General features: G+C 40.3%; 1 protein-coding gene across 1 annotated transcript; it reads left to right on the top strand.

The window, feature by feature from the left end:
• The first annotated feature begins 1,405 nt into the window (after positions 1 to 1,405).
• LOC135555653 (SUMO-conjugating enzyme UBC9-B) lies at positions 1,406 to 13,392 on the top strand. Its single transcript, XM_064988277.1, has 7 exons — positions 1,406 to 1,545; positions 3,518 to 3,589; positions 4,080 to 4,163; positions 4,508 to 4,580; positions 7,104 to 7,213; positions 10,796 to 10,875; positions 11,099 to 13,392. The coding sequence occupies exons 2-7, from the start codon at positions 3,524 to 3,526 to the stop codon at positions 11,157 to 11,159; spliced, it is 474 nt and encodes a 157-aa protein (XP_064844349.1). The 5' UTR covers positions 1,406 to 1,545; positions 3,518 to 3,523; the 3' UTR covers positions 11,160 to 13,392.

Genomic DNA, 13,392 nt, shown 5'->3' with positions numbered 1-13,392 from the left:
GCCGTGATCCGTTGAACAAAGCCTATTAGGAAAATAAATGCTGTTTTTGTGGGGGTTTTGGATGAACAACAAAAATAAGATCTGTGGTAAACACAGGCTTAGGAGATCTTATATATTTTGTTCTATGAAATAATCTTCATAAGCTAACGTCACATTTTGTAAATGTTTAAGAATTTGTTATAAAAAAAGCTCAAATGCTTCATAATTCATAAAAGTCATGTTAACAGACTGCTATTATCGTACAGAACAAAACTAATAAGATCTCCTAAACCAGTGTTCACCTCAGACCTTTCTCCACTAATTTTTTGCATCTCAGTGCAAGAGGCGTCACTGCAGTACCTGGTTCGAATCCAGGCTGCATCACATCCGGCCGTGATTGGGAGACCAATAGGGCGGCACACAATTGGCCCGTAATCCGGGTTTGGCCAGAGTAGATAGTCATTGTAAATAAGAATTTGTTCTTAACTGACTTGCCTAGTTAAATAAAAATATAAAAATTCCCATTGGGATGGCTGAATGAACCACAGGTAACTAATTTCCGGGTTTTAGGACTACAATCTGGCGAGCTCTACCAGCACTGAACTCCAAATGTTACCTTTATCCAAACTGATACATCGAGAAGATTGAAATACAGCTTGTTTTTGTTGTTGTTGAAAAAACTGCCCTTTTTCGTCCTCATGCTATCAGTAGCCACTGGAGCCATTTTGGGATGACTGTACAATCAGTTATTTTGTTGTTCAACACGACGTGCCATTCCATAATGGCTGATGTTACTACTTCTAGTTAGCTTGAAGTTGGAAAAGGGCTTGAAAACAAACAGTATTTTAATCATCTGGTTGTATCCGTTTGGATGAAGGTCAAATTTGGAATACAGTAACATATCCCATCCCTGTATTAAGGTTTGTTTACTGACTCATATCTCATGCCAACTCTACAGTGTCTTAAATAAACTATGACGGTGTTCTGACCCCAGTGCAGCTCAGTGTAAACAAGCATAATGGTAGGGTCGAAATCTTTTGGATACATTCAGTCCCTAACTTTGGATGTACTGTCTCTTTAAATGCATAGCTGTCAAATGCTTTGCCTGAAAGTTAAAATTAAAATCTTAAATTATCATATAATTTGTACCAACATACGCTGTACCTTGCATGTTCTGCAAAATATAATACATTCATCGTATTAGTTGTGACACCACATAGTTCTCACGGAATATTCAATGTTTCATGTTTTTGTCTTGTTTGTTCTTGTTAAATAGCTGTCTCATAATACATTTTTTGATGGTAGCAAATTTGATTACATACACTCTTAATAAGCAACACCTTGTAGAGAACTAATTGTCATATTTAGTCATTAAAGCTAATTGTTTTCAGGCACTAGCAAGTAATCAGGTCCCATTTAGCCTAGGCTAAATTTCAGGGGGCTTTTCAGGAGGGAAACTTCTCTAGCCTAGCTAGATTTGTCTCGAGTTAGATTTTTTTTTTTAATTGGGCTACCCGAGTGTTCTTTAGAAATATAGCTAGTGATTTTTTTTTAATCACACTGAAGGTAAGTCTTTGTCGCCTACTGAGAATGTTTTTTATTTTTTTATCCGTAGTCTAAGTTTTCGTTGTTTTTTTGGTTTGGGGTTTATGAAGCTAACGCTTGAAAGCTTGTTAACTTGCTACTGTTAGCTAGGCTAAAGTAGTTGGCTGGCTAACTACGCTATCCAGACTGAAGACTGAAACACCTGCATTCACGCCGATCTTAAACGTCATGTTCTTTTCGGCTGGATATTTATTTGAAAGGTTAAGGCATCCTAAACTGGACTTCTATGTAGCTAACCTAGCCTCGAAATGTGACGGCTGCCCACTCTGTTGCACACTTGTTTAGCAGTTCTTCGTGCCAGAATTGCGCAGAGTTGCATTTTCGCTTTAGACAAGACTGCATTTGTATCTACTGCTTTACAAGTTATCCAATCAATATATACTTTATGGGGCATGTGTGTCAACAAAAGACACTGCTATAGCTAACGTGTTAGTTTGCTACATTTGCAACCAGCGTTACCTGTTAATGCCACTTTGTACCATTCCCGCTGAGTGATAACTTAACATCCAACAAATATCTCGGTTGTGAGAATTGAATTCCTTTAGCTCAAGGCCAAAGTTTTCCCTGTCATTAAATTCTAGGTCTCTCAATCGTGTCCGCATATTGATAGTGGCACATTCAAAAAATGAGTTGCGTTAGTCTGGTATGAAGTTTCAATACTATAGCCACAGATGGAACAATGAGATTTTTAAATATGAAGCAGCGCTTGGCGTTTCCTCTCACTACCAAATATGGTAGTGAGAGGAAGTCCACCGGCGTGCAGTGGGAGAAGATACAACGAAATAGATGTTGGTCTATATTCAGCACATTCTCTCATCGATTAAACACTTGATCTCAAAACAGTTTTCTATGTTTTGAACAGCGGATTAAATTCAGTGGACTTTAGCCTTTGCCAAAGTTTTTAAAGTCGCTTTGTTTCGGAGTGCAACGTTTAGTTATTGCACATGCGCATTTCAGAGTAGGCGTTCCCTAACGGAATATTCAGATGTATGCTAGAAATGGCCAATAGGCTCGTGTTTGGCTCTGCCCACCACCTTGCTTGTTCTGCCCACTGACTCATCTTTTCCTATTAGAATTGACAGTGTGATCCATCTTTTTTTTTTTTTTTTGCATTATTTAACTAGGCAAGTCAGTTAAGAACAAATTCTTATTTTCAATCATGGCCTAGGAACAGGTTAACTGCCTGTTCAGGGGCAGAATGGCAGATTTGTACCTTGTCAGCTATTATTTGCTATAGCTTTTCTATACCAGGGGCCCCAGCTACCTATAATATCCACACTTCCCAGATAATGTGATGTAAAATATTTTCACCAGTGTATGAATCCACCAGATTATTCAGTTTGTTTTCTTTGTCTTGTTTTATCCAGTCAGTGCTTACATTACACTCAGAGAAAAAAGGGCTCCGAAAGGGTTCTTCGGCTGATCCCATAGGGGGACCCTTCTGGGTTCCAGGCTCTACCTCGATCCAAAAGGGTTTCTGCAAAGGGTTCTCCTATGGGGATAGTTGAAGTACCAGATTGCACCTTTCCTAAGAGTGTTGGAGAACTTAAAGCCTACCTGAAAGGAAGTAGTTGTACCTTTTTACTACACACATATATGAGCAACAAGCTGCATTACAATGATGTTGAAAACAATATGAAAGAATGAGGTCATATTTAACACATTTCGACTAGGTCTCTGGTTGTGCCCCTTGGCACCTGTGGATGTGACCTAGTTGAAGTGGTTGCAGCATTGAGCTTTCTTAGCACCACATTTGGCGGTGCTGTTATCCAAAGACTAGTAACATTAATTGATCAAGTGCCAGAGAGAAATGACAACCACCTGAACTGATCTGTAGGCTGAACTTGTGCATCACATATGCATTGTTTTTCAATAGAACTGTGCACAACTGTTGATCCCTTTTTCCCAGTTGATCTGAGTGTTTCTGATTTAGGGAGTCATGTCTGGTATAGCCTTAAGTCGTCTTGCACAAGAAAGGAAGGCCTGGAGAAAAGACCATCCTTTTGTGAGTATCAAGGGACTTGGGTGGAAGCCATTTTCATGTCAGCAGTGCCTTTTCGTAGAAGCCAAGCTAGTTCTTTAAGGGCATGTGTCATTTTGGAAGACCTGTTTGTGAAAATGTGTGTTCTGGATCTTCTATTCCACATAACATTTTACACTATGCCAAGCAGAGCTGTACTGCCCTGGCCTGGTTGAATAAACTTTATTGATCCCAAATGGGGAATTGGAGTTGTCACCAGCTTAACTCTGACAGGGAGACAATACAGGCATAGGCCTACATCTGAACATGTACTGCATGGCTGTTGGAACAAATAAAATAGCCTACATTACAGGTGACTGAGCCGTTAACGGGGCAGCGCTGCCAACTGAACACATTGAGTTACGCCTCCATAGAGGGTCGGGGGCTAAGGATTTGTTCTGGGCAGGGCTGTAGTTGGCAAGTTCATGGAGTTGGACATTTAACGTGTTGAACAACATCTCGTCTTTCTCCCTAGGGGTTTGTTGCTGTGCCAACAAAAAACCCAGATGGAACAATGAACTTGATGAATTGGGAGTGTGCCATCCCTGGAAAGAAGGGGGTAAGTCTCTCTGGAGTGAGCGCTGAAATCTATATCTATTGTAGGCACCACTATGTTCAGGCTGGCGGAAGTGATCACTCCTGTGCAGCATAATAAGTTGTCATTGTATGTTTGTTTTTCAACTGGACAGCAGATCTTGTTTTAATACAACTAAGCAGAGTATTAATTGGTTGTAGGATATATTAAATACATTGAGGTGCTGGTACTAACATCTGTATAGCTGCTGGATGACCAGTGAACCAATGTTAATTGATTACCACAGTTGTGACATTCGCATTGCTTCACTATGAGTAACTCCAGTTACTGAAGGAGTGTTGACCAAATTTCTGTATTTCTCTCCACAGACCCCATGGGAGGGGGGTTTGTTCAAACTCCGAATGCTCTTCAAGGATGATTATCCTTCTTCACCTCCCAAGTGTATGTTTTCTCTTTTTTTAAAAGAGAATCCAATCAAATTTCTCTTTTTAAAAATCAATTTACAATATTACACTGATTAGCCAGATGGTGGCCCTATAACAAGAAAATGCTAACTTTCAGAGGTCATGCCCCTCACCCCATATTACATAGTCATGAAATTCGCTACAAGGGTCCCTCATAAGGAACTCATTTGCCTTGGACCCACAAGGTCCGCCATTGATAAATTTGTGAAACACCTAAGGTGCTACTCTTATGGCACCGAATGACTGATCTCCATGGAACTTGATATGGCATCTATGGCCAAAGGTCGCAACGCAATATTTTCCAGACTAGTACCTAAAACATGGCCACTATTGATGGTACCGCACAATTGACCCAGCGTTGGTCGTCATTGTGAATAAAATAAAAATTCTTAACTTCGTACGGCTGAAATCCCGTTACCGGGATTGATTTGACAACAGTCAAGTGAAAGTGCAGGGCGCCAAATTCAAACAAGTCTCATAATTAAAATTCCTCAAACATACAAGTATTATACACCATTTTAAAGAACCTTGTTAATCGCACCAGTGTCTGAATTCAAAAAAGACTTTAGGACGAAAGCATACAATGCGCTTGTTAGGTCAGCGCCAAGTCACAGAAAAACACAGCCATTTTTCCAGCCAAAGAGAGGAGTCACAAAAAGCAGAAATAGAGAATTAATCACTAACCTTTGATCTTCATCAGATAACACTCATAGGACTTCAAGTTACACAAAACATGTATGTTTTGTTTGATAAAGTTCATATTTGTATCCAAAAATCTGTTTACATTGGCGCGCTATGTTCAGTAATGTTTTGCTTCCAAAACATCCAGAGATTTTGCAGAGAGCCACATCAATTTACAGAAATACTCATGAATGTTGATAAAAATACAAATGTTATGCATGGAATTAAATATATATGTCTCCTTAATGAAACCGCTGTCAGATTTCCAAAAAGCTTTACGGAAAAAGCACACCATGCAATAATCTGCGTACAATGCTCAGGAACCAAAACAAGCCATACAGATACCCGCCATGTTGTGGAGTCAACAGAAGTCAGAAATGGCATTATAAACATTCACTTACCTTTGATCTTCATCAGAATGCACTCCCAGGAATCCCAGTTTCACAAATGTTTGTTTTTGATCGAGAATGTCCATTTGTCCAAATACCTCCTTTTTCTTTAGTTCACAAATCCAAATTCACGAGGCGCAGGCACTTAGTCCAGACAAAGTCAAAAAGTTGCATTACAGTTCGCAGAAACATGTCAAACGATGTATAGAATCAATCTTTAGGATGTTTTTATCATAAATCTTCAGTATTCCAACCCGGACAATTCCTTTCTTTAGAAATGAAAAGGAACGCAGCTCACTCACGGCTGGGCACATGACTTAGTTCATGGTATTCGCTCTTATGCCCTCCCCCTTCACAGTAGAAGCCTGAAACAAGGTTCTAAAGACTGTTGACATCTAGTGGACGCCTTAGGAAGTGCAATTGGACCAAATGTTACTGTGTATTGGATAGGCAAAGACTTGAGAACCTACAAATCTCAGATATCCCACTTCCTGGTTAGATTTTTTTTCTCAGGTTTTTGCCTGCCATATGAGTTCTGTTATACTCAGACATCATTCAAACAGTTTTAGAAACTTGTGTTTCCTATCCAAATCTAGTTATATGTATATCTTAGCTTCTGGGCCTGAGTAGCAGGCAGTTTACTCTGGGCACCTTATTCATCCAAGCTACTCAATACTGCCCCCTAGCCATAAGAAGTTAAATGACTGTTCTAGTTGAATAAAATGTTTACCGATGTGATCTGGCACATAAATGCATGTATCAGTCAAGCATGTTCATTGTAACTAAATTTGGTACGCGTATTGTAAACACTGTCAATACTCAACATATGCAAGAGCATTCATATTGATGACATGGTGGCTTTATAATGGGCACATGGTTTTATTGCTGTCTGACTCAATGATGAAATTTGGCACACATGCTCAGGGATGAGTCTAGTTAACTGACACAATATCAGACACCACGGGACCCATTTTACACCATGGGTGAGTGATACATCTTGACAAATGGATCTGTCATTTACCAAATTAGTGATTGCCCCAAAGGGGTGTTGCATTATTAGTGGGGGACGACATGTTTACTCATGCCTTGTTTTCAATTAAAATGGCCATCAAACATAAATAGCTTCTTCGTGAAGAGCAATTTTCAAGAAGGAATTTTGTTAGGACTGGTGTGTGGGTGGTGGGAAAACAGAACCAGCTGTTTGAACTCTCCTTATTGGTCTAACACATTTACCAAAACAGGCTGAAAATTCAGTCTTTTCAAACCGCTCTTACACTAAAAGGGCATTATCATTATGTTCAATCTTATTCCAACCTCTGTGCGGATAGAGGGAGATATCTATCGAAAATCACTGTTTAATGAACTGCAAATAAGTGCCATCTGGAACTTTCTCCAGATTGTGCTAATTATATTTTCTCCGCTCTTGGCAGGCAAATTTGAGCCCCCTTTGTTCCATCCAAATGTATATCCCTCTGGTACAGTCTGTCTATCGATTTTAGAGGAGGACAAAGACTGGAGGCCAGCCATCACTATCAAACAAGTAAGAGCTTTCATCCAAGACCCCTTCTCTGGTTTTAGCTTTTTATTTGCCTAGAACTCCAGGAATAGTCATACATTCTCCTCAGTATGTATTTGGACAGTGAAGCTAATATTACAAATTTGTCTGTGTACTCCAGCATTTTTGATTTGAGATCAAATGTTTCATGAGGCAGTACAGAATGTCACATTTAGAGTATTTTCATCTGTTTTAATCATTTAAAAATTAAAGCATTTTATGTATCTAGTTCCCCCTTTTCCAAAAATGCAGTGAAAGATACGGAAATAATAGAAGTGTTAAATGCACAACGAGTAACGCAAACGTGGCTATACACATGTGTACCAGTAGAGTCGCTGTGCAGGGGTACAAGATAATTGCCATAGTGCATTCACCTTGACTTATTTTAAATTGATTTTTTTTTAAATCATCAATCTAAACACACTACCACATGACAAAGCACAACAGGTTTTTAGAAATGTTTGCAAATTTATACAAAAAAAACATACCTTATTTACTTACGTGTTCAGACCCTTTGAGACTTGAAGTTGAGCTCCGGTGCATCCGGTTTCCTTGAGCTGTTAACACAACTTGGAGTCCACCGGTTATACATTCAATTGATTGGACATGATTTGGAAAAGCACACAACTGTCTATATAAGGTCCCATGGTTGACAGTGCATGTCAGCGCAAAAACCAATGCATGAGGTCGAAGGAATTGTCTGTAGAGCATCGAGACAAGATTCTGTTTAGGCACAGATCTAGTGAAGGGTACCAAAAAAATGTGTGCAGCATTGAATGTTTCCAAGAACAGTGGCCTCCATCACTCTTAAATGGAAGAGGTGTTTGGAACCACTATGATGTTTCCTAGAGTTGGCCAAACTGCAATTGGGGGAGAAGGGTCTTTGTCAGGGAAGTGCCCAAAAACCTGATGGTCACTCTGACAAAGCTCCAGAGTCCCTCTGTGGGAGAAACTTCCAGAAGGACAGCCATCTCCATCTCTGCAGCACTCTACCAATCAGGTCTTTATGATATAGGGGCCAGATGGAAGAAACTCCTCACATGACAGCCTGCTTGGAGTTTACCAAAAGGCACCTTAAGACTCTCAGACCATGAGAAACAAGATTCTCTGGTCTGATGAAACCTGCCACCATCCCTACAGAGAAGCATTGTGGTGGCAGCATCTTGCTGTTGGGATGTTATACAACGACAGGATCTGGGAGACTAGTCAGGATCCTGGCAAAGATAAATGGAGCAAAGTACAGAGATTAGAGGTTGACCGATTTAATTAGGGACGATTTCAAGTTTTCATAACAATCCTAAATTGTTATTTTTGGGCACAGATTTGGCAGATTTTATTTTTTTATTTTATTATTATTATTATTTACACCTTTATTTAACTAGGAAAGTCAGTTAAGAACTCATTCTTATTTTCAATGACGGCCTAGGGAAGGTGGGTTAACTGCCTCGTTCAGGGGCAGAACGACAGATTTTCACCTTGTCAGCTCGGGGGATCCAATCTTGCAACCTCACAGTTAACTAGTCCACCGGTATAAGGACCTGCCTCTCTCTTGTTGCACTCCAAGGAGAATGCCTGTTACGTGAATGCAGTAAGCCAAGGTAAGTTGCTAGCTAGCATTAAACTTATCTTATAAAAACAATCAATCATAATCACTAGTTAACTACAAATGGTTGATATTACTAGATATTATCTAGCGTGTCCTGCGTTGCGTATAATCTGACTATACAAGTATCTAACTGAGCGGTGGTAGGCAGAAGCAGGTGTGTAAACATTCATTCAAACAACACTTTGTTTTGCCAGTAGCTCTTCGTTGTGCGTCAAGCATTGTGCTGTTTATGACATCAAGCCTATTAACTCCCGAGATGAGGCTGCTGTAACCGAAGTGAAATGGCTAGCTAGTTAGAGCACGCTAATAGCGTTTCAAACATCACTCGCTCTGAGCCTTGGAGTGGTTGTTCCCCTTGCTCTGCATGGGGTAACGCTGCTTCGAGGGTGGCTGTTGTCATTGTGTTCCTGGTTCGAGCCCAGGGAGAAGTGAGGAGAGGGACAGAATCTACTGTTACACTGGCAATACTAAAGTGTCTAGAAGAACAGGTTAATGAAATACAAATGGCATAGAGGGAAATACTCCTATAATAAGTGGACTTAACATGAGTCTTCAATATTCTCAGGTAAGAAGTTAAAAGGAACTACCAGCTTTATATGTTCTCATGTTCTGAGCAAGGAACTTTTTATGTTTTACCCCTTTTTCTCCCCAATTCCGTGGTGTCAATTGTTTAGTAGCTACTATCTTGTCTCATCACTCCCATACGGGCTCGGGAGAGACGACGGTTGAAAGTCATGCGTCCTCCGATACACATCCTAACCTAGCCGCACTGCTTCTTAACACAGTGCGCATCCAATCCGGAAGCCAGCCGCACCAATGTGTCATCGGAAAAACTGCACCTGGCAACCTTGGTTAGCGCGCACTGCGAACAGGAGTCGCTGGTGCGTGATAAGACAATGACCGACCAAGCCCTCCATAACCCGGGTGACGCTAGGCCAATTGTGGGTCGCCCCATGGACCTCCCAGTCGCGGCCGGTTACGACAGAGCCTGGGCTCGAACCCAGAGTCTCTGATGGCACAGCTGGCACTGCAGTACAGCGCCCTTAACCACCCGGGACGCCTTGGTAAATAGACAGCGGCGAAAAATATAGATGACCACCCCCCTTGGTAAATAGTGTCAAAGGTTTAGTGTTTGGGCCTATATTCCTTGCACACCATGACTACATCAAGCTTGGGATTCTAACTCGTTTGATGCATTTTGTTTTGTCAAATAGGAACTGAATGGTGATTTGATGACTGGAGTAATTTTTATCTTGGCAAGTAGAGGTTTTTGAACACTTGTAAATGAATCCCGAGTGCTATGATTTAAGAAGCCATGAATAATGATTCCAGTTAGAGGCTACAACAAAACATACTACCATCTCCAAGAACAGGAGATTATCATTTTTCAGAGGTATGATCTTTGTACCTCTAACCTCACTTACCGTAATTCACGAATACATTTTGAGACAGTAAAACATATGTAGGAAAATATCCTTGAATAAAAGGTGACCTTCTGTACTGTCACCTCATTGGGCCCCTGAGTGGCGTATTAGAGGCGTCACTACAGACACCCTGGTTCGATTCCAGGCTGTAACACAACCGGCTGTGATTGGGAGTCCATAGGGCAGTGCACATTTGTCCCAGCGTTGTCCGGGTTTGGCCAGTGTAGGCAGTCATTGTAAATAAGATTTTGTTCTTAACAGACTTGCCTAGTTAAAACATTTTATTTAATTGACCTCAAATCCAAAATGATGGGCTATAGACATTTTTTTTTTTTTGTCCAAATGCATATGGAGTGATCTTTGCATCGGTGTGGATGAGAACTACTTGTGTATACAGGTGACTCTTGGCTGCACTGTAAATGGGTTTGCTGCAGAGGGCAGCAAGGCTTCATGGTTGTTACTTATTAGGTAAAATTGATTTGAAGCCATGGAAAGTTGCGAACACAAATTGCCATTATACTTTGTTTTCATCCACAGATATTGTTAGGAATCCAAGAGCTCCTAAATGAACCAAATATCCAGGATCCTGCACAAGCTGAGGCGTATACAATTTACTGGTGGGTCTGAGAAGATATTTTAATTAAGTGAAAGGTTTGTCAAATGTCAGTTGGAATAGGATATACACAGCTGCTGGCAATCTTCTCATTAGCTTGTGCCCCTCCTGGTCAATGGTTTGTCTAGCTGTTTGCAAACATTGTTGCAAGGTTGTTAGTTGATACTTGATATTTCCAGGAAATATCTCATTCCTCATAACATGCCTCCATCTTTCTTTCATTTCAGCCAAAACAGAGTGGAATATGAAAAAAGGGTTCGAGCACAAGCCAAAAAGTTTTCTCCATAAAGCTTCAAGACTACACAAGATAGAAGAAATTGGTTTGCTGAGGATTTTGTCTCTGCCCCCTTTTTGTCTGCCTCCAACTATGCCATTGTTCACCTATTTCCTGCTGGACTGTTTTAAAACTGAATGTGTGCCATTTCTGTCCATCACCCACATACTGATGCACCCTTTTGCTTTTTTGATTCGGAAGTCCTGGATTTGAAGGTGCACTATGCCGCCACCACAAAGGATATTCCGTTCTCCAACTGTGGTATTTCTTTTTTCAAGAGCTCACGCTTGTCAGAAAAGACTGTACGAGATGGGAGTCACTTCTGTTGATTTTTATTCATGTGTTCAATGGTAGGCAAAATAATTTTATGTTCTGATAAAGATATAGAAAAACAGGCCTCAATGAATCTATTCAAAGGTAGTTTAGTGTCTCTGCATCAGACTCTTAAGTTGTTTTGGTCCAACTATTTACATTTAAATATGTTTGTACAAAGCTAGTGTTAATAATACATGTCGATGTACTCAGTTCCGTCTTTCCCATTGTGTTGCCAGTTGAAGGTGGACTTTGGGTAACAATAACAGCTTTAGACTGTGTACATGATCAAATCAATATTCAAGGGAATTTTAATGCTTAAAAACTAATTGTTGAATAAGATATTTGGCTACAGAAGTGCCATTTCTTATCAATCGCTTTTGTCCAAAAACCAAATCCTGTGACATGACAACACATACCGGAGGAGTTACTGGATAGTTAACTAACGAACTCGCTACATCTGGTAGCTGCATGCATGACTAGAATGAACAACTAAAAGCACACCCTATTTCTGTTTGAAAATGGAGAAAGCGTAGGAGTTGGACTGTTTGTGCCCAAAGTCTACCTTTTAAAGCTGTTAAAAGGTTTTGAGTGACCTTCAGGACTGTTCAAATGAGACTGTACCTATGAGACAATCTGGTAACCCTACATAAGGGACCCTTTCAAGGGAGGATGTAACGGGTTTATAGATCCTGGTGGCCCGTCATTTATTTGGTTTTCTGAGATTAATGTTTTGTTTGCACATAAGACTAAAACGCCAACAAATCAGCTCCAAATAATTTTAATTTGAGATCTGTTCCAAAGTATTCCCACGCATAATAGACATGTGGTTTGTGAGCAGGTTTTGAAATTGTCTTGTTAAATATCTGTTAGTGATTCTTGCGGTCAATTTGCAGTCTGCAAATATTTGTTATGTTCTGGCCCCCTGACCATCCGCTCAAGGAAAACTCGTCCCGCACTGAATCTAGTTGCACTATCCCTTTAGAGCAGGGATCGTTGACATTTTGACAACTAAGACATGTTATCCATGAGTTCATATGACTGGGCAGGTAGAAAAAGGCAAAATAGCCAAAATATCTCTTATCCCTTTTAATCAATATAACTAGGGAATAGTAATTGACTTCTGTGTGTGCATGTCACACCTTTTCAAAGAGGGAATCCTCTTCGCTCTACGCTAACCCCATGGGCCCTTATGATTGCGTTTCACATTCTGGTTACAGCTAGCAATTAACACATCATGCAAATGTCAGGTTTTGTGATGCAAATGATATCATTAGTGCAGTCACCATCATGCACACCAGCTATACATCCTGTTGTGCCAGATTTGCTCAGGAACACATCAGTGTTGATATTACATGACCAACATGTTTATCAGGCTGTGTGATTTGAAGTGACATTCCTGTCTGATTGTCATTGACAGACTGACGTGATTATTTTGGGGGGCCTTTATTACTTAGTTTCCTCTGATCTTCCTCAAATTGCTACTCTTACTGTGTACGTGAATAATAACCAAAATGAGTGTCGCTGTGTTGATGAACCAATCCGATGCCATAAGGTGTTCCTTGGGTTGAAGTGGCATAATTCTGTAAGTCAGATTTCTAATCAGCTCAGTTCATCCACTAAGGCATTCACTTTCAGAAAATCTCCTTGGTGTCATACTTAATAAGCATGATACAAACATTGATTACACCTCAGTGACAAGATGGTGTGTTGTGGATGGCTATTGATTTAGTCAGTGTTAAGTCAGTGTTCGCTACTAGTGGTGCTGTTTTGACAACCCCACATTAAAAAAAAACATGGGACGTGGATCAGCTCAAATAGCACAACTGAAAATTTCAGGGTGAGAACAAAAAACTGGGTGAAATGGAAGAGTGTTGATGACTATCTGCAGGTTGGCTTTATGGGGCATCATTAAACATGGATTAAAGCTAATAA

Source organism: Oncorhynchus masou, chromosome 15 (assembly GCF_036934945.1).
Source record: "Oncorhynchus masou masou isolate Uvic2021 chromosome 15, UVic_Omas_1.1, whole genome shotgun sequence".
NCBI lineage: Eukaryota > Metazoa > Chordata > Actinopteri > Salmoniformes > Salmonidae > Oncorhynchus > Oncorhynchus masou.
The sequence above is the reverse complement of the archived record's forward strand: the minus strand, read 5'-3'. Positions and strand labels throughout refer to the sequence as shown.